This window comes from Accipiter gentilis, chromosome 14, assembly GCF_929443795.1.
Source record: "Accipiter gentilis chromosome 14, bAccGen1.1, whole genome shotgun sequence".
In the NCBI taxonomy this organism is placed as follows: Eukaryota; Metazoa; Chordata; class Aves; order Accipitriformes; family Accipitridae; genus Astur; species Astur gentilis.
This window is the reverse complement of record NC_064893.1, coordinates 16,451,656-16,476,077: the sequence shown is the minus strand read 5'-3', so window position 1 is coordinate 16,476,077 and position 24,422 is coordinate 16,451,656. Positions and strand designations below refer to the sequence as shown.

Below are 24,422 nucleotides of genomic sequence, written 5' to 3'. Positions count from 1 at the left end.
TGGCTCCTGGCTTGAGCTATCGAGTCGGGCACATGGGTGAAGGTTTGTGGGGTGCAGGGGAAGGAGAGGGGACAAGACCTTGGGTCCTGCTGCCCCCAGGAATGCACTGCTGATGACAGGTTAGTCTAGCTGAACCCCAGGGAGCACATGGGATCTGTGCCAGCCCCAGAGTCAGAGCCCTGGTGACACACCAGCTCTTGCACAGGCTGATGCTGGGGGCCAGGGTCAGGGAAGCCAGCTCTTCCCTGCCTGGACTAGTGGGAAGGGGGTGCAAGAGGTGGGGTGAGAAATTACTTTTAAATGGTATTTTGTGGATTTTGCAATTGGAAACATCTGCAGGATTTTTTTTTTTTTTTTTTTTTTTAAATTTGTGTAGAGGAACACAAAAGATTATCTGGAAGAAGTTCAAGGGGAGCCAAGACTGAATGACAGTGCTGCAGAAGCAGGGGGGTCGGTATTTCCAGAGCAGCTTTTGCTGCAGACTCTGGGAGAAGCACTGTCTCCATGCCCTGGGGCTCAGCAGCAGCCTCTGCATCAGGAAAAGAGCAGGGCTGTCACTGAGCCCCACCCAGCCAAGACCACACTATGGACTCTGCACATGGGGCTGGGAGGGTTGTGGAAGGATGGGAGGGATGTGGGAGGAAGAGGAGGGAATTGGGAAGGATGGGGCTCTCCCATTCTTCTGTTCCACCATGAAACCCTGTGTGAAGAAGTCCTTATCACAGACCAGGTGGAACATGGTGGAGGACACAGTTAGCCACGCCAGCCTGGGCGAGCTGTGGGGACTCTCCCTCTTGAATTGCCCATGGTCCCTTCAGAGGACCCTTGGGGTGCTGCTTCCCCTGCATCTGGCAGGGCCGTGAGTGCAGAGTTCTGTCCTTCACCAGCCTGGGGGACAGCGAAGCTGAGGGCAGAGTGTGTCCCAGCTGGGCAGGAGGCCTGTGCAGTGCGTGGACCTCCAGGAAGGACCGTGGCACCTCCTGAGTCTCCATCCTGGGGTGTGATGAGAGTGGGGAGTAGTCTCTTCTGCCAGGGGTGATGGAGGAGACTCCCAGCCTGCAGCGGACCCACTGCTGAGCGGCCAAGGGCAATGTGGTGCCCCAAACCCTGGACTATCTGTTTATTGCCTTGTTTCCCTCTGCCTGAGAGGGTTTTGTCCGTGAGCTCGCCATGCACCCATGGTGTGAGTCAGTTGTGTCCTGGGGCAGGCAGTGTCCCTGCCAGCCCCCCGTGCCCATCCCATTGGGCTTCACCCTGACCTACCCTTGCAGCCTGCCTGTGGGGAAACCGAGTCACAAAGCAGGTAACAGACTTTGGAAAGGCAGACACCCTCTCATAGGGACGGATCGGGTCTCACTCCTCTGTGCCAAGTCCTGGCTAAGGCTCCAACTGTCCTCCCTGCAGTCCCTCCCATCCTGAACCACAGGTCCAGTACCCCTCCCCTGGCGGAGCCCAGAAAGAGCCCCAGCAGCTCTGGCCAAGGAGACCGAGGATCTTGGCGAGGGCTGGCATGGGGCTGTGCCAGGGCACGGTCCCCCGCTGCTGTCCCAAGGGTGTGCCAGGGCACGGTGCCACCCAGGGAGGCCCCGCAGCAACCAAAGCGGCCACAGCATCCAAAAAGCATCCTTGGGGGAGGGGGTTTGGAGAGGCGAGGGGGTGGTCGGCAGATGGCAGCCGTGCTCACGCTCCGGCGCCGGCTTGGCTGACGCTCCGGCCTGTCCTGGGCCCGGCCCAACCCCTGGCCACCCTGGGGCATCGGGGACGGGCAGAGCAGAGCCGTGTCCCGCGCTGGAGCGCAGCGCCAAGAGCTGCGGAGCCCCCTCCTTCCCAGGCAGGATACTTCCCTCCAGCAAATCTCCTCCTGGGGACCAAGCACTCGCAGCAATGTCCGCGTCCAGCCCAGCCCTGCCCGGACCCTGCTTCTCCCACGTAGCTGCATCCACTGCTCTGCCAGCTCTGCCCCTCTGGCTCAAACACCCTGCCCTAACTTAGCCCCTTCCTCGAAGCTACCTGTCCGTGGGCTCCGCTGGACCCCAGCAGCCCAGGTGAGGGCATACCCTGATGGACATGACCTGAATGAAAAATGAGTCCAAGATAGGAAGAACTCCAGTCTCTCAACTTGGGTATTTTGCATCAGAGACCCCTGGCCCCAACTCTGCTCCCCAACTCTGCTCCCCCTGAAGTGGATGTGAAGGCAAGGAACAGGGATGGATTCCAACCAGGCATTTCCAGGTCTCCTTGCAGTTAATTTTGTCACCATCTCTCAGCAGAAAGCAGCATCTGGTCTGCAATGTGAAGCCACCATGAGGGGTCTCCACACTGCCTGCTGCACCCCCCCTTCCTTCTGGCTTGGTCTGCTGAACATCAGCAGTGCATCCACGGTGGCTCCTGCCTCCTCCTGCCCCTCTGTGCTGCTCACAACCTCCTGAGCCGCAGCATCTGAAACACTGACAGCCTGTTAGAGCCCCTGGGTGCCTTGTCCCAGGAAGCAGAGCAGCTGGTGAAGACATGGCACAGCATCGCCTCCAGTCAGGTGGTGACACAGACCCCATCCTGCAAGGACCAGCCTCTTGCCCAGTAAGCTTTTGCTGTATTCCCTTTGCTCTGCTGTCTATCTGGCTCAAGCCACTGTGGGTCTTCCTCAATACCTGGTCCCAGAACTCTTTGCTCATCTCTCCTGGCCTCAGGATATTACCCCGCCTAGTGTGCTAACAGGGCACATTCTGGCTGGTCTCAGAGAGTCCCTGGGACACCTGTGGAGCAAAGCAGATGGCACAGTCCCAGCAGCTCGTGGGCTGCGTGCCAAGTGTTCTCAGCCATGCCAGCTGAGCATCTTCCATGTCTAAATAGCATCATGGGGTTGGGATCTCTGCACTCCCTTGGAGGAGCAGATGCTTAGAGAGGAAATACAGAGCTCCATCAAAGGAGTGCCCTGCCCATCACTGAGGGAACAGGGACCTGGAGCAGGGTCCTACCACCAGGGCTATTTGGAGTCACTAGGATAGGAAGCTCTCGCCATTCCTCTGCCACATATCCTGTCCTGCTTGTCTCCTCATCTGCCTGCCCTGTGGGCAATCCGAGCTGGTGTGCAGGAGCCTTGCTGGGCTCTGATCCCCACATGGGGTCTCCATGTGGGTGCTGCTGGCTAGACCCCAAGGACTACTTCTGGGATGGCCCCTGGGGACCTGTGCAGAGCTTGTGGAGGAGCTCCAGTGTTACCTTTGTGTGGTGCTCTGCTCACTCAGGGACTGTTGGGTGGCCTTGAGGTAACTCTGCCTCCGAGCTGCAGTTTTCGGGGATGGTTTGGGGCTGGTTTCTGAGTCTTCACTATCATCATCCCCCATGGCTTTGATGTAACTCCCGCTCCGCATGCGCCGGCACGGGATCTCGCTGTCTTTGTCCCGAGACAGCGTGTTGTTCCACTCCCCCTGAGGCACCTGCAAAAGTAAGGGGAGCATGAGCAGCTGTGAGGGATGGCAGCTCTGGGCCCAGAGGGATCATGGGGACTTGGAGGGATTGGTGGCAAGGACAACCATTGGACCCTCAGCTGGAGTATAGTGGGAATGGGCAACGCAATTCCTTTCCGACCCTCCCTTACTAGCTCATGCCAGGCAGCCCTACATTTGATTGCCTCTGTTTTAGCACATCTACACAGAGCCATTCACCCTCCCACCACTGCAGACCATCTTCACACTGAACCATGCTTACACAGTTGATAAAAGCTGCACAGTGCCAGACATAATGGGGAGGGAAGAGTCTCACGAGATTTGTGCTGGGCATTGGGACAGGAGTGGCACACAGTTGTTCAACACAAAGACCAAGCTCATTTAGCGTAAAGTGCACATACTGCTCAGGCCAAGGCAATCAAGACCTATTGTAGACAGGGACCTGTGGATCAGAGCCCAGACCTTCACTAGGTCCAACACCCTTTAAGGTTTCTGAGTTGAATGTGACTCTTAGTGGCTGAAATTAATTTCTGAAGCCAAGCCAGGCCCTCACAAGTCCCTCTAGAACTGCTCGGGCACACTGACCTTGTGCTGGCCTTTCTGCACAGAGATGAGTAGTACCTTGTGCAAGAAAAGCACTTCTAAATTCATTGAGATGACAACTCTGCAACTAATTTAAGGCAGACATAGTCTCTTGGTCCTTCATTAGAGATGTTTCCACTAGAGGCCTGAAGCACTGAGCAACTGAAGTAATCAACACCACTGCCTGCCTGTCCTGTGAAAGGTTTGTATAGGTGATTGGAGGTGCTTGGCCAGCAGCAGAGCCAGACGTCAGCCCTGGACTGATCAGGACAAGAGCCACATGTAGTGTGGGACAGGCCAGGAGAAAGATGGGGCAACCTGAGTTGCCAGGAGCAAGCCTTGGTTTCATGGCTAACTTGGTTTGTAGCTGGCCTTTGACCTGCCCTTGAGCTGAGGAGACGTGGTCAAGGAGAAGCAAGGGAAGATGTGAGGAATGCAGCAATGTGCAAACCATGCAGACACCAGGACAGCCTGAGGCCCCCCAGTCTGCTGTAGGAAGCAGGCTGGTTGGGGAACACCATGGGGAGCAGTAAAGGGTCTTGTGCTGAGCACAGCTCATGCTGCTGAGGACATCGACATTGACTCTGCTGGATGAATCTGTTGGATTTTCCCAGCTCCCCAGGGGGCTGTGGGATTAATCAGCCAGTGTTTATATAGTGCTTTGGGGATGCACAGAGCTGTGTTGCAGCTAACTGTGATGAGCCAGAGCTGTTAAGCACTGCGTGGTTCCTGTTCCCTTCCTTGTTCAAAGCAGGCATGCTCTGTGGGAGCCATAGCTGGCTTGAGGGTGCCGTCTGCTGCTGCTGGGGTGCAACATCTTCAGATGAGCTTCTGATCTGCAGGTAGTGGCTTCTCATTCTCCTGAGAGGGCCCGGGATGTGCCAGATAGAGGGTCAATCCACACGCAACAGCTTAGCTCACTCCAAGGGCTTTCTTCTGCCCAAAGGAACCAGGGGTTCAGCCCATGTCCTTCCAGCCTGCTGCTTGCTCTGTGTGTTTGGGAGAAGGCAAGGGGTGACCCCAGCGCTATGTGGAGCAGAACCCAAACAGCCTGTGGGACTGCTTTGGTGATAGGGCTCCCACCATGATGTGTGCCCATGAGCGAGGACCCATATTACTGGGGGACATGGAACAGAGAGCCAGGGGCATCGTGTTGACTGTATGCAAGATCCAAGTGGGGACTGACGTGAAGCGAGTCTCACAGGTGAGACACAAACTTGGCCAGGCCTCCCTGGCCCTGCTCACTGCTGCTGCAGATTTTCCCAGCTCTTACCACTCTGCCTCCTGCAAGCTTCGTGCTTGGCAATGGCTTCTAGGCCGGCTGCTTACAAGACCGCCCAGCTCAGGAGCTACTGGGTGTTACCCTGCAGGTTCCTACAAAAGTAAGAGCAGAGAGCCCTTTCTTTCCCGGGTGGGAGCACTCCCTCTGCCCCAGCTCACTGCATGGCCCTAAGGCCAGTTAGGAGGGACCCTGTTGGCTCCAGCTGAGCCCTGCCATGGGAAAGATTCCACAGGTCACTGGGGTGGCTGGCTCTGACCTTTCCTAAAGGAGACAGGGCCCCTGAGAAGCACTTTTATACCCATTGTTTTGGCATCAGGTCTGACTTGAGACTGCATTTTGCTGCCTGCCTTCTTCTCAGGATGAATCACAGCCTCCTGTCTGCAAGGGTCTTGGGCCAGCGAGGTGGCAGAGAGGGCTGGAGTCTGCAGCCCCTGGCTAAGGAGGTGAGAGCTTGCCAGCAGCCAGGCATGCCAAGCAGGGGCCAGGGGACTACACAGCCATCCCCTATGCAGAGGCAAATGCTGTATTTTGTGGGGCAGTGAGAGGTGCTGGGCTCAGCCCAGTGAGCCCAAGGACAGAGGAAGCATTAATCATAGAATCATATAATGGTTTGGGTTGGAAGGGACCTTAAAGAACACCTAGTTCCAACCCCACTGCCATGGGCAGGGACACCTTCCACTAGACCAGGTTGCTCAGTTAAGACCCCAGGCTCTTGCAGCCGCTCTGCTGCTGCTGCTTGAGGGCAGGGTCTGGGACTTGCTCAGCTCTGCCTGGGCTTGTGCATCTGCCTCCTAGCCTTGGGCACTCTCGGCTCTAGGCAAAGCAACACAAAGACAGTTTTCAGTATGTCTCTGCTGGTGCAACTTGTCTACAGCAGAGTGAGCCAAGCATCCCCAGCACTGCCTGCCTCATATGGACCCTGCCCCTCTCCTAGGCACAGCCTCCACCAGCTTCCCTGTTGCATTGCGACAGCCTTGCGTGTCCTAACTGAGCTGCCTTAGTTCTCCTTTCCCATGCTTCTCCTCTACTTTGCGTCTTGGCAAGGCTGCAATAAACAAAGCTGTTCTCGAGGTGCTCCGCATTCCAGTTTAGCAGCATCAAGCGGAAGGAAGATGCCTAGCAGGACACCCTTTGAATCTGGTGCCCCAGTTTGGAGCGTGTCCTGCCTCTGTTGGCACAGAGTCCACAGGGACTCCCACAGCTCTTGCTCCCATGGGACAGAGCGCAGGGCAAGTGTTTCAAAAGTGCCACACCTGAAAAGACAAGTAGGTGCTCTTGGGGATCTTCAAAAGCAGTGCAGGTACTTGAGGCGCAGTTCTGGATCCTCCAGAGTGCTTCTGTGCACCTTCAGGCACCTGAGGATGTGAGGGAGCCTGTCCCACAGTCTCTGAAGCTCTGTGATAGGGGTGAAGAACTCAAAGCACCTCCTGTTGTCAATGGTGGCCAGTGCAGCACCTCAATGGCAGCAACTTTCCTGGCAGCTGAGACCCTGGGCTCTGATCACAACATGTGTATTACAGCAAGTGGAAATGAGGGCTGCCTTGTATTGCACCTAGGCCTGGCACAGAGAAGCTCAGGAGGGTCCTCACAGGCTGTGGGAGCCTTGCTGCTCTTCATGCTGCTCTCCCAGATGTAGGCTTGGCTATGCCCATGGTGGTTTGGTTGGTGTGAAAGGGGTGGGAGCAAGAGGACACCGAGGTCGAGAGCCTTTGCTGGTGGCTGCTGGCACAGAAGGCCTGGGGATCCACCCTGCCCAGTGGCTGCCCAGGTGGGGAGGAGTGGACGGCAGAGATGCTCTGCCAGGCTTCAGGATGCGGATCCTCCTTTCTCCCCGGGCTTGGTCCATATAGTGCCCTGTGGGGCAGGCATGTGGGATCCAGGCATATGTCTGTCCCTGGGGAACACTGACACCATCTTGCCACAATGCTGCATGTTGCAAGGAAGCAGTGCCTTCTGGCTCTTCTTCTGGTCTCTCCATGTCACGAGCTGAGTGTGGAGGAAAAAGGAAAGAAGGGGCTACACAGAGTTTTCCCCCTACCTTAATTCTGCCTGGGGCATTCCTCAGTTACCTGGAGCATTAACAGAGGGGAGAGAGGAGGGAAGGAGAAAACTCCAATCCTGGGTGCTGGGCAGGGGCAAAAGAGCTGCACTGCTCCCATCGCTTTGGTGAGGTCTGGGAAAGAGAGACTTGCAGAGCAAACAGGGTTTCCATTTGCATGTGTGCCAGCTCTGACATGCAATCCAGTCCCGTCACACACAGACATGCACCACACATGAACGCACCCGCTGAGGCACCCACAGGGCTGGACACAGCGTTCAGGGATGCACGTGCCATGCAGCCAGGCTCCAATGCAAAGACTGAGCCCGATGTGGGTACACTGCTGCTCCCTCCAGGGCCAGATCCCTTGTGGTGTCCCGAGGGCTATGTGTGGTCTCAGGCATGTCCTCAAGAAAGCAAGCTGGAGCCCAGGCTGCCTATGGACCCCATTTGTCCTTTTGGCAGGGCACCCTCTGGGAAGGACCTGGGCCAGGTTTCCTGCCCCATGGGAGCTCTTGTGGGGCTGGCGTGAGGGCAGCCAGCATCTGCAGAGTGGCTGGCACTGAACAGGCCACCCACCCTGGATTACGAATTTATTTTTGGGGCTGCTGGGGGTTAAGAAAGCTTCGGTGTGGTCTGACTATAAGTGGGGTTGGGGAGGCTAATCTGGATCATGCATCAGGCTAATGGTGCCTGTGGTATGATTCTGTCCCCTGGGAGCCCTGACACTGCCCGTCCCTTTGATGTGGTCTTGATATCCATGGATATGGGCCTGACTCTGTGTCTGGGGCAGAAATGCTGCTCAGCCCTGCCTGCTCCTGTTCACCCCTGGCCTGTGGTATCTCTTACTCCAAGGAGCTCCTTAGATATTGGCATCCTGACACCTCAGCCTCCTCCCCTGTGTCGCCAGCCGCATGTGGGACCCATGGGGAGGGGAAAAGAGAGGACAGGGAGCACAGCCTTCCTCCCTGGGGACTGTGCTCTAAGGACAATGCTGTGTTGCCTTGAGGACTGCTCCTGAGAAACCCCCCACCCTGACGGGACAGGGCTGGACGTGCGGCTGGGTGATCACCCACTCTCAGCTCCAACGTCTGAGTCTGGGGATGGGTCTGGAAACATGACACGGATCTCCAGTAGTCCCTGATAAGTCCCAAGACTACCCAGAGCCTGCAAATGGGGCAGGGGAGGTGAACAGCCTTGGGGGCTTATCCCAGCCCAGAGGCTGGGCCGTCCTGTTTGTCCCCATCCCACTCCTCCTGTCCTCCCTCACGTCAGAGAGGCACTTCTCCACCTCTGGGATCCACCAGGCATTTCTGCCTTGCAGGAGCCCTGTCCACAGCAGGGCAGGGCCTCCATGCTCCCCAGGCACCGGGCTCTGTGGGCAGGCAGATGCACGCAGTCCCTCGCCATGGCACAAGCAGGGAGTGGGCTCATCCTGCTCCAGGGAGGAGCACGTGGCAGGGGAACAAGTGGCCTTGCAAAAGGATGTTTTCCACACTCCAGGCTCCAGAGGTGACTTCTCCATCGCCAGCATAGTCCCCTTCCCATACTGAGGAGGGGTCTGGATACAATCACCTCATCTTACCCCAAGGGCCCCAAGCCCTGTGCCCTGACCTCCAGGGCTTACACTGGGCATCTGGGGGCAAGGTCAGCCCAAGCATCTGTGACCTGTCAGCTTGCATGGGCACTGAACATCATGTTTTCTGGACTGGGTGCCCAGGGTTTTGGCTTCGCTGGTGAGATGCTGCCGCCGGCTGTGGGGGCTGCCCCAGGTGCTTGGGTTGCCGGTCACACCCCAGCATCCCCAGTGCCCCTCCAGCCATGCTGACAGTGGCTGCCGGCTGCTCCCTACCCAGGCTGCTCCCACTCCGAGCGGTGGCACAGGCTGCCGACCCCATCCAATGGTCCCAGGAGGGTCAGGGCAGAGAGGGAGCTGGGCAAAAGCTTCCCCTCAAAACAAGATCCCTACCTGGCCGCTGCCTGCGTCGGTTGGCCCAGGGCTGAGGGGCTGGTCCCACCTTCGCGGGGGCTCGCTCGGCTGCAGCGGGGCGGCACCCGTGTCCTCCCAGCCGAGCGGTGGGGCTGCCCAGCTGCTGGCTGGGCTCACGCCACCCAGCTGTGCCCACAGCCCTCCGTCAGGCTGTCGAGAAACGGAGGCTCATTACATGGGTGGGGAATAACGAGCAGGGCAGTCTCGTACCCCTGGCCGTGGCCAAACCCCAGGAGGTGAGGGGCTGTTGGGGTTGCATTCGGCACCCTGCGCTGCCTGAGCTGGGCTCTGCTGCCACACCCGGAGAGGGAACAGTGCCAGCGGATATTTTGCCTGCAGCTCTTTAACCTCCTAACACTTAACTGGAAGGAGGGGGGCAAAGAAAAAGAAACCAGGCCAAGAACATTTTTTCTGATGACATTCCTGATGCAATAAATCCCTCTGAAATTTGATTTGCAGCTGTGGCAAGCAAGGTATTAGAAGTGGAGTGTGCTTCAATAATTCATTGCTCTTTAAAGCTTCTAAGCCCACTGGCCACAGCCAGGGGAGCCCATGACACCTTTGCATTAAAAAGGATGCTGGAGATTTACATACATAGACTAGTCCCCTCCTCCCCCCATCTAGGCCTGGCTTATTTATCTTCATTCCTCTGTCTAGGACGCAACCAGTTTTATGTTCTTCAGGCGCCACTTTTTGAAACTGCCACAGCGACCTGGCGCTTTTGGTGATGGGGGGAGTTCAAACCACCATTAGCCATGCAGGCTTCTGCCATGCAAGCGGGGCGGCTGGCACTGCCCTCCTGGTCCCACAGCCCTGCCCCGCAGGTGTGTGAGCAGCTAAGGCAGCCATGCCCCATGGAGCTGCAGGTCCTACCAGTGCTCCGGGGAAGTTCTGTAGAGCGGGGCTTACTGGGCACGCCGGCACATCCTTGCGATGCGTGGATATAAAGGGTTAAGCATTAGTTATCACTGGTGACCTTTAGACTGTGGGGTGGTGGCAGTGCTTGGCCAGAGGCAGAGGAGCTGTGTCCGGGTGGGATATGAGCTGCAGCCCATCGGCATGCCCGCTGCCTGGGCGCCGAGCGGAAACAGCTATGTGTGGGCAGCTACGTGCCCGGCTGCCCAAGAGTCTACCCCAGCACAGCATCTGCGGGGTCTGGGATGGCAGCGGGGGCATGCTGGGGTCCCAGAGCCAATGGGGATCACAGCAGAGGCTGCCGAGGCCGTGGCATGGGCACATCACCTCCTCCTCATGCTGCCATGGTCCAGCACAGGGGCTGGGGGGTCCTGGGGCAGCGCTGCAGCTGGGGGATCTGTACCAGTGTCCCTGTGGGAAGTGTGGTGGTCTGTCCCTGGGGCCTTGGTGAATTTAAGCCCCCCAGCCCTCTCCTGGCAATGTGACTTGAGGTAGCAGCTGAACCGTCTGGAGCTGTTTGATAAGATCTACCACGCAATAGGGTGTCTATTGGGAGGGTGTCCCCTGTCTTCCTGCGCTCTCCCTGCATGGAGCCATAACCCGCCACTGCACCCACCTGCAGGTAGTGGTAGGCCAAGTCTTGATGGCAGGACTTGGATTTCAGCAATGCTTTGTCGATCGTGGCGGAGGCCTTCTGGCACACTTCCCGGGCATGGCTGAGTGTCAGCGTGGACCAGGAGCCTCTCTTAATGTAGTTGGAGTCATTGTTGATGGGGATATTGGTGCAAGGGGTGACCTTGAGGTCATTATTGCTCTTGGAGGATTTCAGCATGTGCTCGCTGATGGTATTGTAAGCGTGCATGAAATACTTTGGCTGGCTGTGGTCCGGCTGCCGGCCCAGTGTCATGAGGCCCATTGGGTTGCGGTAGCTGCAGGTATCGCTGTCTAAGTTGTCATCTGAGCTCCACCAGCCTGATATGTTGGATCTGGTCCTGCGCTTGGGCTCAGAGGTCTTCGCTCGGTCTTTGCTCTTGCTCCTTCGGTTTTGCTTGGGGTCATCTGCCCCCTTCTTGCCATTCACGTTGCCTTTGGTGGGGCCTTCCAGAGACTGGGACTTGGCAAATAGCTTCTGGACAGAGTGGACAAGGTGCCGGATGCGCCCAGGGCTCTCACTGCGGTGCTTTGCATCACTCCTCTGAAACTGGAGGGTGCTGAAGCCGTCTCTGTGGATGGGCAGCTGCTTCTCAAACTGGTCAAGGAGGTTTGCAGGCAGGCGGTTGATTTTAGTGGCTTGGGCATGGCTTGGAAAAGGGTTGTCATCTGGGACCTCAAAGTGGGAGTTGTAATGGATGCGGGGGAAAGTGCTGCTGTTGGAGATCTGGTTGTTGAGCGGAAGGAGACAGTCGCCATGGAGGGTATTCTGGGCTGGGAATCGGGGGTCCATGGTAAAGGAGTCAGTGGGGCTGAGGAGATAAGGGTTCCTGTCCTGGGGGGCATAAAGAGAGTCTTGAGGGGAGTCCAGGTTATCGGAGAGGTGTCGGCTTCTGTTATCTCCTAAGCCCTTCATGGTCCCAGTGTTTCCTAGACCATCGCTCAGGGGTGGTGCGGCAGAGCCCTTGCAGGAGCGCTGATCTTGCTCCCCCGCAGACTTCCCTACACCTGGAGGAAGAGGACAGATGCTCAGAGCCTGCCGAGTACCTCTTTGGCAGCCCACTCCTCACCGGGGTGTCCTTGCGAGGGCTGTCCCAGCTCTAAAAGCAAATGCCACCAAGGTTAAGGGATGAAGGAGAGAAGCAGGATGGGAGAGAGATGACATGGCAGGACGGAGGAGAAGGGGCAGGAGACCAGGGGCTGGAGAGAACAGTGTACAGGAGAGGAGGAGGGGAAGGATTCATTCTTTTGAGCTGCAGTTTAAGTGCTTGTGTATCTCTGTGCTCAACTATAGGCTGCTCTAATAATGCTGCTGCTATTTTTCTGGTCTCTGCACATGTTTATTTAATAGAATCCCTTCCCCAGCCAGCATAACAAAGGCTAGCAGGGGCACTGCCAGCAAATCACTGCTCCTGTCCCATTTGTTCAGGGGACTGGAGAAAAACCTGCTGCCAAACACTGCACACGGGCCTTGCCTGAGCCAAGGGAAGTCTGGAGCTGAGCATCCCATCTTCTGCATTATGCTTTGTGTATCTGTGGTTACTGGATCTCGGAAGGGGACTGGCAGCCCTGCTCTGTGTGTTGAGTACCGCTGCGCTAATGTGATATGATGTCAAACATCTCCTCTTCAACAAGTGCCCTGGTTTATGGCATGCTTTACCCTGGAGGAAATTGTTTCAGTAGCTACGATGAGAGCAGAGGTGTTTCTGAACACTCAGAGCCTGACCTGAGAAGCTGGTTGCTGCCCAGTTGATCTTTCCTGCCTTGCTGCATCGCTCCTGGGGGAGCTGTGTCACCCTCTGAGCCTGGCTGGCTGTCCCTTGCTACGGTCCTCCTCTGCCACAGCAAGCTGGCTGTGAGGCTGAGGTTGGCCATCTGTGGCCCATTCAGCAGGTACAGGCATCCCTGCGGGGTTGTGGAGGGTGCACCTGGACAGGGACGGTCCCCTTAGGGCAGGGTAGCTTCTCTCTGAAGACTTCTCTGGTGCACTTACCCCGTCCTGCTTGGCTCGGAGGGATCCTCATCTGCACTGGGTTATACAGGGAAAAAAGACAAACTTTTTGAGGCTGCTTAAAAAAAATCAATGAACATATAGATGAGTTGTCAGTCAATGAGCTGATTTTCCATACTTAAAACCTCTTTGAAATCATGTAGTGTATAAACTAATTCTCATTTCCTTTTACCTTTTAGTTTAGTTTCTTATTTCCTTTTTGCCTTAGTTTGAGTGTCACTTAAAGGCAACTAGCAAACAGTGAAGCATCCTACGGGTGCAAAAATCTGGAAAATGAGATCCTAGACTACTTTTTCAAAATCCAGGGCCCCAAAACATGTACAAGTAGCTGAACAGCTGCTCCTTGGTAAGTTGAAGGGGCTGCTCTGGGAACTGGGACAACAGGGGTCTGTGCAGAAGAGCCATTTTCCAACACTAGGATGATCCAATGTTCCCCAACATGCACCTGGAAGGGGAAATAGTGCCTGGACCCTCAGAGCCTTCAGTGAGTTTGTGAGAAAGAAAACTATCATTTGCTTATTCCTAGAGGTAGTAGGATAATGGTGTGACCCTGCAAGAAGCAGAGCTGGTATTCTGGGCTCCTGGGTTCTCCCTGTTCAGCCACAAATTTGACTCTAGTCTCTCCAGGAAGCTTGTCCTGCATGGAGTCTGGTCAGCAAAAGCAGCTAGGACTGAACTGGTGTGGGGAGCGGTGTCAGTAGTCACTGGAGGATGATAGGAATTGACAGGCTTGTTTTCCCTTCTCACACAGGGAAAAATGTATTAATAATGCAAAGCAGCTGGGGCTTTAAATAGTTGTTTGGAAGCACAAAAAGAAGGAGAAGTGCAATGTATTCCATGGCTTGATGGTTCTTAAAAATTCTCCATCTAACTCTCTTGTTCCCAGCGGGTTAGCAAAGCAAAGCTGGTCTTTCTAAAGCAGTGGTATGCAAACAGCAGGCAACTGCAGCCTGGGCTCCCCGCCCCACTCTGACAGAGACTCCCACGCCCTCTCTGGCAAATCCTGCTCTCGGGGGTCCTGCCAGCTGTCCGGTGGTGAACTCAGCTGAGCGCACTTCTAGCCATTGCCAGCTGCCTGCCAGCACTCACGTGAACCCGCATGGCTCTTCTCCCCAGGGGTCCTGCGGCTGCACACAAGGCTTGCTTGGTCCTGTCCCACCTCTCCTGAAACCCACCTGGAGAAGCTGTATGGCCCCATCGGGTGGGTCTTCTAGACCTGCTGCTGATCTGGGCCCTGCAGCTGGTCCAGCTGTCTTCACCTGCAACCTGGTGCCCTGCCACATGGCCTGGGCTTCTGTGGTGCGGGAGAGACAATGTGATCCTCAGTCCTGTCCACCACATGGATAGTGCCCATGCGTTTTGAGTATGAGGACATGGTTGTCATCCTGGCCTGAGCTGGGGGAACTTTGATACCAAACCTGCCCTTCTTGCCAAAACACCCAATGCAACATTAGCTTTGACTGGTGACCAGCTGCTCATGGTCCCTGTGGGTACCATCCTTTTCCTGTTGTGCTCTTCAGCAGCTAGGTGCATCAGCCTCTCTGGAGTCCCTTGCCCATGGGACAGCACCCATGTGAGCTGGTGGAGCAGCAGTGGGTGCTGACTGGAGAAGTGCCATAGAAGAAAGACTCATGGATGTGCCAGGCAGCCTTGCTCCTGCTTTGTGCAAGCTGGCATCAGCACAGGAGTTGAAGACTGGTGACAAAAAGCCCCAGGAGATGTTCTCAAAGGAAACCCTCTGGACAGAAGAGAAGGACAGAGTGTAGAAAGACAGGCTCCAGACTGAGCTATCCATGCGGTCCTTTAAATTCCAGATGGCCATGAATGGGCAAGCTCAACCCCGCCCGACTTGGAGGGGAAGCCCTGCAGGCAGCAGGGAGCCTAAATCCTCCCTGAATAAAACCCTGATCTGCCTAGGCTCAGTTCTGCCTGCCATGACCTCTCTTCCTTCCATGCCCAAGTTCTGGACTCCCAGCAAGGTCCTTCACTCAGGCTCATCTGCCCAAGGCCATGCTGGCTCTGATGGACACTGTGCATCATGAGCTACAGGAGTCAGACCGTCCCTGTGGAGATAACACAGCGCTGATTTGATTATAATGGGATGTCTCTGGATATTGATATTAAACACATCTTTTCCTAGAAAGGACAATCAATATTTGAAGCAGAAATCTCCCAGGCATTCCTGAGACTTCAGCCCTGTGACTGCTTCACCACAAAGCACATCAGCATCACTGCTTTTGTGTTCACTGGGCTCCAGAATAAAGTAAACCTGCCTTAGGACTCAAAATAAATAGGGAAATGAAATGAAATTAAATAAATGAAGTGAAAAGAAATGAAATGCAATGAAAGCTTGGCTTTCAAGGGAAGAGCAGGGGTGGGGGCCAGACTGGCTCAGGACAGCTCAAGAAGCAGAGGGGCAGGGAGGAGTGACTGAGGGGCTGTGGGGACAAGTGGGAAGGGAGGAAAAGTGAAGTTTGGTGGGGGGGCTGGAGGGGTGGGAGCAGAAGCAATGGGAAGGCAGGGAGCAGGGGAGGGCAAGGAGCTCCCTCTCTCCCAGGCTGATGTGCTCTTGCCAAGGGCGGACACTCACTTCTATATGGCAAATAGTTTATTGCTCCCTTTTCCTCCTGTGGGCTCTTGCAGGGCTGCCAAAAGGTCCTGGTCCTCCTGCGTGTCCTGCTTGCCCTGGGCATCTCTTCACATGATGGCCAGCCACAGTGTGGGGCACCAGCCTTGCTGCTGGGCATGTGTCAGGTCAGGGCTGGTGGGGCAGTCAGGACTCCCCTAGCCCCTGGTGCCCACCATGCTGTGTTGGCTGCAGCCTCTGTGAGCTGGTTTCCCTTTAAGATGGATTAAACTGTTTTCATTACATTTCAATTACTCTCTGCAATCCTTGGCACTTTCTTGAGACATGGGGTCAGGGAAGGGAAAAACCCAACAAGCCTCTTTCCTGCCATCTTTTTAATTTGGAAGGATGAAAAAGCTTGAAATTAAATCCCCCTAATCCATGATCCTGCAGCTCACAAACTGGGCAAGGTTTGTCTCCCAGGACAGCTGTCTGGTGCCCCTGCTGTGTCCTCCTGCCCTGAGTCAGGCATCACAGCAAGGAGGTGGGTGGCCCCCAACCACAGGGAGGGCACCCAGAGTGGTCAGCAGGAGAAGACCCTGGTTAGCAGATGGTCATAGCCGGGGCTGCCAGGGCATTGAGAGGCTACACCCCTGAGCCCAGGGGAAGGAGCTGGTTTTGCTGCGTGGCTCCGTTACCTTCCTTCCCCTCAGCTTGTGTTTTTTGGGGGTTGCCTTTCCTCTTCCCAGTGGCTTTGCTGATGCTCAGAGGTCTCTGAGGTGCAGCAGATGACCTGACCTGATTTATGGCAGTTTTGTATGTCCCAAACCAACCAGCTGGACTCAGCTTCCTCTCAGGCATGGTTTACAACAGCAGCACTGGAGCTGCCTGTTTGCAGGCTCAGACTGATGCACTGAATTCACTTACTTACAGCAGCACCTCCTGCAAAATACATCTGCAGCTCCAGACACCAAGCAGTGTATGAAATCTCAAATCATGCAGAAGATGATAGCCTTGCCTGAAGAAGCTTCCTGCTCAGCAGGGACTCCTCTCCTCCCCTGGCTGAGTGCTGCCAATGTTTCCCTCCTGTAGGACCCACAGCTGCTGTGCTTGCCTACTGTGAGTGGGAGATGGGGCTGGTCCAGGGGCTGCCGAAGCTGGTGGGAGATTGTTCACTTCAGGAAGACTGAATCACATCTTCACTGTGAGCTGAAAAGCCTCTGTTGTTGTAAAGAGATATTTCAATGACTGCAAATATTTGCTTTTCTGTCTCTTTTTAACAGCAAAGAGATTAGGCTGGCCTGAACTCTGGGCAGAGCAGGAGGTAACTGAAAGGAACTGGATGGAGGAGACAGCTGCAATGCAGTGTAGATGCTAGCAAAGCAATGATTTCCTAGCTATCTGCCCTGTCCTCATTCTCATGTGCCTGCCTAGCTTATGGCTCTCCATCCAGCCAGTTGCCCAGCCAGGCAGTATTTGGCGGGTCCTTGAAATTATGGTTTCTAACTCCTGGCAGAAAGTGTGAGTGAGAAGTCTGTCAAAATGCCACCCAGGGCAGAAGTCCAATGAGCTGTCTTGAAGATACCTGTCTGTCTTTGCAATCCTATAAAGCTCTGAAGTTTCTACTACCCATCCAGGATGTCTCTGGTGGCAGCTCCAGCCTGTGATGTCTTGTCCTGTCCACCCTGCACATGGAGAACAGAACTTCTTCCTCCTTTGCACCCTTGGAGAAGAGCTCCATGTCCCCTTGGAGGTGCTCCACGAGGCTATGCACTGTGTCCTTGAGAAGATGGCTGCCCGCGAGACACTGGCCATGGGTCTGTCCCCATCTCCCCATAACACTTCCTCCCCTGTTGCTGCGACATGGTGAAGGCAGCAGCCAGAGGACCACTGCTCTGCAGGGGATGCTTCTTGCCTGTTCCAAACAGGCTTGAGCCCCAAGAGACAAAACAACAAAGCCTGGGAGGCCCCTGTGCTTGTGAGAAGGCAGAGCACCTTCTGCAAGCCAACCATGTTAGGGACCACCAGCTTTGATCAGCTTCTGGGCTGGGGCTCTGCACCACAAGGGACTTGGGCAAACCACCTGCCACTGCCCACCATACCTCCATTTTAACTTTGGGGTGGAGGTGGGTTTCCAGGAGAAACTACCCTTTTTCTCATGTCTCTGGTATCCCATGGGCCAAATTCTCCACTTAAATTATGCAAACGCACCTTAAAGTAGCTTATACTGAGGGCATGGAGAAGACAGGGCAGAGGAGAGGGCAAACCCTCTGCCCTCTCTCAGCGAGGAGGGAACAAGAGGAGGAAATGCAGTACCTTACCCTGCCAGCCTTGCCTTGCCTTGCTGCTATCTGCTTCAGTCCATTTCCAGGATTTCACTTTGCTGGTGTTTACAAGTCCAGTGCGTGGCAGAGTCAGCCGGTGCTAGGGCTCACTGGGCAGGGCTTGCTCCTTCTCACCAAGCCTGGCAGGGCATAGGGAGCTCTGAGAGCACCCCAGTGTTCACCTGGATTTCTGCTTCTTGTGCGTGCCTGTTGGGACTGTATCAGGAGGGCAAACACATGTCTGTGGCTGTGGATTGTGTGTTGGTGTGCTGTTGCCAGTGGTGTGCATGGTGGAGGCCCAGGTACAGGGATCAGGGTTGCCTTGCCAGGCACTGGAGGTGGGCAAGAGGGAGGTCAGACCTACCTCTGCAGCTTTCACAGCATCAGGGACTGCAGTTTGCGTGTGGGTGCTTCTGCTCCTGTAGAAACTGGGGAGCTGCAAGCGCTGGCCTGGTGGCTGCATTTCACCTCCCACAGCCAGCAGTGGGTGCAGGCTCTGTACTACCTCCATCCCTTTTACTATGCCCTTGGTACACATCTTCCATGCAAGAAGTCCATGCCCTCTCCCTGGCCACCCTCCTCTGCAAACAGCCACGGCTGCCCTGACTGAGCAGTGCCTTGATCCAGAAATGGGCACTTGAAGAGCTCTTCTTTCTCCCCAAAATCACAGCCAAAAGCTTCATTCCCTCCTTCCCTTGCTTCCCTCTTCTCTCTGCCTCCCTCTCACAGCTTAGCCATAGATTCCTGCTACTCCCACCAGCAGAGCTTTCCAACAGCTTCTAAGTTTGTTCCCTGTGGAAACACCAAAGCTGCTGCCCCCACACTGCACGCCAGCCCAGGGGACTTCGTCATTTCTGGATGGAGGGAGGAACCTACCACCTCCTGGGAGAGCTCAGGTCTCTCATCCTAACCTCTGTCATGTTCCGTCTAAAGAACATAATGCACCACAAAATCACTGCACCTGTGCAAAACACCAGGCACCAGACATACAGCCAGACCTTGGTCCAGGTGGTGCCAGCAAGAAGCCAGAGACCCTCTTGCCAGGCTTCTTGGCTGGCATTTATATAACAACCTTGTTATATAGTCCAACACAGACTTGTTTAGGTTGGAAGGCATCTCTTGAGATCATAAGCTTTGAAGCAGCATTTGCCTGAACAGGACTGTTTGGGGAAGGACGTGTACTACTGAGGCAGGGCTGGCCACGAAGGGCCAGGAGGCCATTCGAGTGCTGCTCAGGAGAGGCAGGTAGAAGCATCAGGAGAAGCAGCAGCCTGTAAAATGGGACTGCTCAGGGCATAAGTCCTGCAGAAGGAAGAAATCCCTGTCCTGATGGGGCTGCAGGCACCCTTTGGAGTAAACTAGTCCTGCCCTCTGCTGATCAGCTCTTCCAGGGCTCCACGTACCATAATCTCCCACGTAAACCTCAGCCCAGCCATCCAAGCTGGCTGCAAACACATGGGTGGCTTTTATATATAGAAACCTAGCAACATGCTAATAACTAGCTAGTTAAGGAATAAATGATTTGCAACCTGCAGAAGAAAAATGACTCCCCTCACCCTGCCGCAAGAAGCTTAAAAAATTGTATACTGTGGCGTAGGTGACGTCGGTCTGCCTACACGCATGAATTCAAATGTTCCCTGAATTAGCAGGAACACTTCATGTGGCATTCAGCAAGGGGGGCCCGTTGGCTTCCAGGGCGTTGCATTAATGATGATTCAAAGAGTTCAGAATCTAATCACAGGGGATAAAAATAGCCAGCTTCTACTTAGAACAATTCATTATACAAGAGACCTTCCTCCAGCCTCCTCCTGCTGCTCGCTTCTTCCTGGGAATTTTTCCACTGCTGCTGGGGAGCTTTGTCCCAGGGGTAGAGCAGGTACCAAGGTCCAAGCAGCAGGCAATGCTGCCCATCCTGGGCTGCTGAGGAAAGCTTAAGCCAGGGTCTCCTGAGGAGCACCCATGGGGTTAAATGTCACCTGGACCTTCCTACTGACACATGTGACAGCATCGCCAGGAGAACCAAGGCATAGCCACCCTTTGCCCCTCACGCTCCATACAGCGATGGAGGGGAGACAGTGGCTTCCAGTGAATCATGTGTCTCACCTACCAGGGATACCTCCTTAGGAGATGGATGAATTGCTTTACGAGGGCCAGTCTGCCTGTTGCCTGAAGGTGACCCAGTGGGCTAACCCAGCCCATCTACAAATCCAACTTCCAGGCAGCTAACGCTAGATGAACCAAAGCCCAGCATAGGCTACACTAGCGTATGACCTCAAGAAAGTGTGCAGCACTGATTTCTCAATGCTACTGAGTTCCATGTCACCAGTGGAAGGATCTCCTCACATCTCACTTCACGTGTGAGTAAGTGGTTTGTGCTTTTTTAATGTGGAATCTGCATACAGCTCCCAAGGCTTCATGGCAGTTGAATAGTGCCCCACAGCCCTGGGAGCATTGGTGCATGCCTGTGGTCTCCTACTCGTTCTTCAGGCAAAGCGATATCTCTGTTGGGACTGCCAGCTGATGCCCACTGGGGTGATGGGGAGGGATGGGGTCTGACTGGAACCAAAACAGACAATACTTTTTTTGGTAGCAGCACAACCAAATGCTGTGAAAATCAATGGCTGCAATATGACAAAGATTTTTTACTTTAGGTGTTGACTCAGCTAGAGGAGCAGATGAACTCTTGAGAGAGACAGAGAACTTATTTTCATGCAAATGTCCCTGGTAATATAATCCACTCTCAAGGGAACAAAACCCCAGAAACTTTAAAACCTATTTGTCTGTCCCTAAATAGAAATTTCTCAAAGTTCTCCAGAAGATGGGATCTGCTCTGAAGAAGGAAATGCAAAGCATTAAGTCAGTCAAATGAGCCAAATGAAGGCAAGATAAGAAAGGGAGAGTTTTCAGGAAGAAAGCAGGAGAATGATGAGATGGAGTGCAAGGACCAGGGCAGTGAGCAAGGGTCACTGTCTTTTGAGACCTACCTGCAGTCTCTTCTCTCTTACAGGGCACTTGGGGCACATGCTGGTGACAACGTGGTGCATGTTCCAGCTTGTCTGGAAGAGCAGCTAACGAGACAAGTTGGGACCAAACCTGATTTGTTCTGGTCAGTGCTGTTCAAGAGGCCTGGAGTGGGGTGTGTGTGTTTGCAAAGCCCTCTGTGAAGCAAGCAGAGGATGAAAAGCACTTAATGTGGCTGCCCTCGACCTTGCTTATAGTGTGACTCCCAGGATGGAGGTTGTCCACACTTGCACTGCAAACTTGTGACACAGGAGAAGGCATGCCACTCTGCTTGGTGTCTTCTGCTACCACCCTGCCCCAAACTGCCAGCTGGATCCTCCTGTCTCACCATGCTACCAGAGCAAGCAGCAGCCCCACAACTGGTGGTGGTACCAAGGACTAAGCAGACGAGAAAGTGGGGATAGCTGGGTGGGTAGGGACAGGCTCCTTGTCCTAGATGTTTGTGGCACAGTAGTAACAGGGTGCTCTGCAAGGTGATGGCTGTTGCTGCTGTGCCACCAGGTCTTTGCAGATTTGCAAGGACATTGCTTTGCTCCAGGGCAGATGTTCCCATTGCCTGAACATCCAGGTGAAGCTAGGCAGGTCCAGGTGAAGCTGGACGGGGCCCTGCCGGCATTTGGGATGCAGGATGGAGATGCTTTCTGGCAGTGCCTGAGATAAAGCAGCTCATGTTGCCTGAGGGTCCTGGGGCAAGGGGAAACAGGTGGGGAAAAACCAGCAGCTCCCTCTGCCGTTCTTTCCAGAGAACAGACTGAGACTCATCTGCAGCCTCCTGTGTGCTCAGAGCTGCGGTAGCACTTCCTTTGTCTCAAACTAGGTCAGTGTGGAGGCGTGACGTTACTATAGCAATCAGTATTAGATTTCATAACTTTATTTTAGTGATGGGCATGTTGCAGGATTCACTACTAGATGGAAGGAGGGTTGTCACTGAAATACCTTCTCCAGCTCTGCTTCCCCAGCCCTCTTCTCCCTCCTGCTCTGCTGCCCCTCAGAGCACACGCACACAGCTGTGTCTGCCCATCCCATCCTCCCCCTTGGCTGTTTCTGAAGAGCTCCAAAGTAATCCCTGGGCCATACTGTACCTCTCACAGCTTGCTGGGCTTGGCGACTAGGCCAGATTCAGCATCCTGTGCAACTTGTGTCCCTCTGGGCTCCAGAGCTGTCCCTCATGAAGACCTGCCAGGTAGAGAGAAAAGGGAAAATGTCCTTGGGTCACAAAAAGCAGAGTGGTGTCTTCCTGCCAAATGTTCCAGGCCATAACCCCGATGCTGTAAAGACACAACAACTCTGACTGACACCCAGGTTGTCTTCATTAAGTCCTAGCAAAGACAGGGCAAATGCAAGAAACCATCCTATGTAAAGAGGCAGAGACAATACCCATGGGAGGGGGGAAAGATGTGGAAGTGGGTCCCATGTCCCTCTGTGTTGCACTTGGACTGAAAGGATGGACTGGAAATCAGCTAGGTCAGGACGAAAAAATGCAAAATACCCAGGCTTCTTGCTCAGGGGCACAGGGCTGGGGTGAGACCCTTTGTGGGAAAGTGCTCTTTGACTTTCCTTCCCTTGTTTCTTTGTCATGGAAGAATCCCTCAGGGAACCCCCTTGCTGCCCTTAGCTGTATTTTTGTTTCTTGGCCATGCCAGGAGCTTACTGACCTGAGCAGGTGTGATTCTGTAACCCTCTGTGCCTCATCTTCTGGGCTGTTCACTTTGCTCTGAGCCATGGGAGAACAGAGACTGGTAAGGCAGGAAGGACAATCCTGAGGATAACCCCCCTGACTGGGGTGGCAGGCAGCAGCTGGTTATCTTCGGTGTGTCCTAGCTATACACCTGCCAAAATCTGCATCTTACTCTCACCTACCAATGCTGCTCATTAAACTTTTGCTTGAGCAGGTCACTCTGTAAATCTCTTTCCTCTGGTCACTAGGTGCTACTGTATGGCAGCTAAAGCATTGTACTTCTTTCTTCATTGTCATTCACCATCAGCTACGCTGCAAACAACTGAAAAAAATGCTCCCTGTATGAAAAGTAAAGTAAATAAATATAGGGAAAACCCCCCAGTGTTTCTTAATGTCCTCAAAAACCTACACATCACAACAGAGAACACAGCCTGTATTATTTTATCAGCAAGAGTAAATATTATTTGGGGTTTACATCAATTAATTTCCAAGGTAAGCTTGTGTGTATGCATGCATGCTTTCTATTCTGCACTGAGAAGATGCAGGCACGGTGCTGGGACAATCTGGCAAATCCAGCCTTTTGCTACTGAGAAGCAAGAGATGGGAATGGGGTCGTAACTCAAAGTGAGGAGTCAGCATTCCTATAATGGTATTTTTTTTCATTCCTAATTGAACAGAGGATGCCATCTGGGTCTTGAGAAAGCCTGCCTAGACCTCAAGGGGGCTTTAAAATAGGTGAACCCCAGTTTCTTGACTGGGAGGATGTATGGAAGGCTGGGATAAGGACACAAACCTCAGCAGTTTTTCTATGAAAGATGGATGTGAGTGGTGGGTTTGACTCCCTCTCGGGTGAAGCAGAAGATGACCGAACTGGTGCTCTAGTGCCAGTGATAAGACAGCAGCTCTTTGTCCCCAGAAAGGAGAGATGGGCACTGCAGTGCTCATGAGATCCTGCTCTCTCACCCTGCCATCACCCAGCAAGAAGGGTTTTCTCCCCAGGATAACTCATGCCTGGGGGGGGGTTGTCTTTACAGACATCCCAGGTGCAATGTATGCCTGGGTTATGACAGAGGCACCGTGTTTCCTTCCAAACATGCTCAATAGCCCTCCCTACAATCCATCCCAAGGAATTGAAGACTAGATAGACGGACAGATACAGTGCAGGTAGAGAGTAAGAGGACTTGCTGTTCAAGAGGCATTCAGAGACTCTCATGGTGGATATCCCAAGAGACAGAAGAATGGAAAGCCTAGAAAGATCAGAAGGCTGCCCTCCTAAATCTGGCACAAACCCTCTTCACCTTCCCACTAGTTCTGTGCCACTTGAACCCCAATAATGCAGAGGAAAAGGTTAAAGAAAAGACACACACCCCGGGAAAGCCAAGCAGGAGACAGCTGTTGTTTAGACAGGGCAGTCACATCTGTCCCCAGACCTAACTTGTCTTCTGCACCAAAACACTTGGTTTTTGAGTTTCTTGCTGCTGATGGGTACTCAGCTGTGAAAACTAGAGACAGATGCTCTATCCAGGAGGTACAGCAAACATGCTTCCACCTAACCAAGGAGACCTCTGTTCTGGAGGCATCAGCTCCTGAAGACAAGGGACAATTCCACATCCCAAACTCAGATGTTCCTGAGCTTAGAGGTGTCAAGGAGGTTGTAAGTTGCTGCCAGTAGGCCACTACTCCCAGCAATAAAGACAGTGCTGTGTGAATGTGGTAAGATGAGATATGATGATTCTGGGTGCTGCAAATGGTTGTGCAGCAGTAATTGCATCGACACCATCCAACCCATTCACAGCTCTTTCCACATGAAAAGTGAATTCCAGATACTAGTGAGTTGAGTTAGGTTTGAGCCAGTAATCCAGACATGAAGAGCCTGCATAGCCAGTATCCATGGCTAGTGCTACCTACAGCCATTCAT

The 24,422-nt window shown here is 54.1% G+C and overlaps 1 protein-coding gene across 5 annotated transcripts in view; it reads right to left on the bottom strand.

Moving 5' to 3' along the window:
• DLGAP4 (DLG associated protein 4) overlaps positions 1-24,422 on the bottom strand; it is a 177,949-nt gene that overhangs the window by 60,406 nt on the left and 93,121 nt on the right. The window contains exons 3-6 of one of the 5 annotated variants that reach the window (XM_049816237.1): positions 21,909-22,002; positions 10,870-11,912; positions 10,212-10,265; positions 3,220-3,437 (exon numbers count right to left, since the gene is read on the bottom strand). In XM_049816237.1, the coding sequence (XP_049672194.1) occupies positions 3,220-3,437; positions 10,212-10,265; positions 10,870-11,820 (1,223 nt within the window). In that variant the 5' untranslated portion in view covers positions 11,821-11,912; positions 21,909-22,002. Of the gene's footprint in view, positions 1-3,219; positions 3,438-7,379; positions 7,416-9,317; positions 9,489-10,211; positions 10,266-10,869; positions 11,913-21,908; positions 22,003-24,422 lie in introns of those variants that run through there. The other 4 variants (XM_049816236.1, XM_049816238.1, XM_049816242.1 and 1 more) reach the window with 4 other exon arrangements.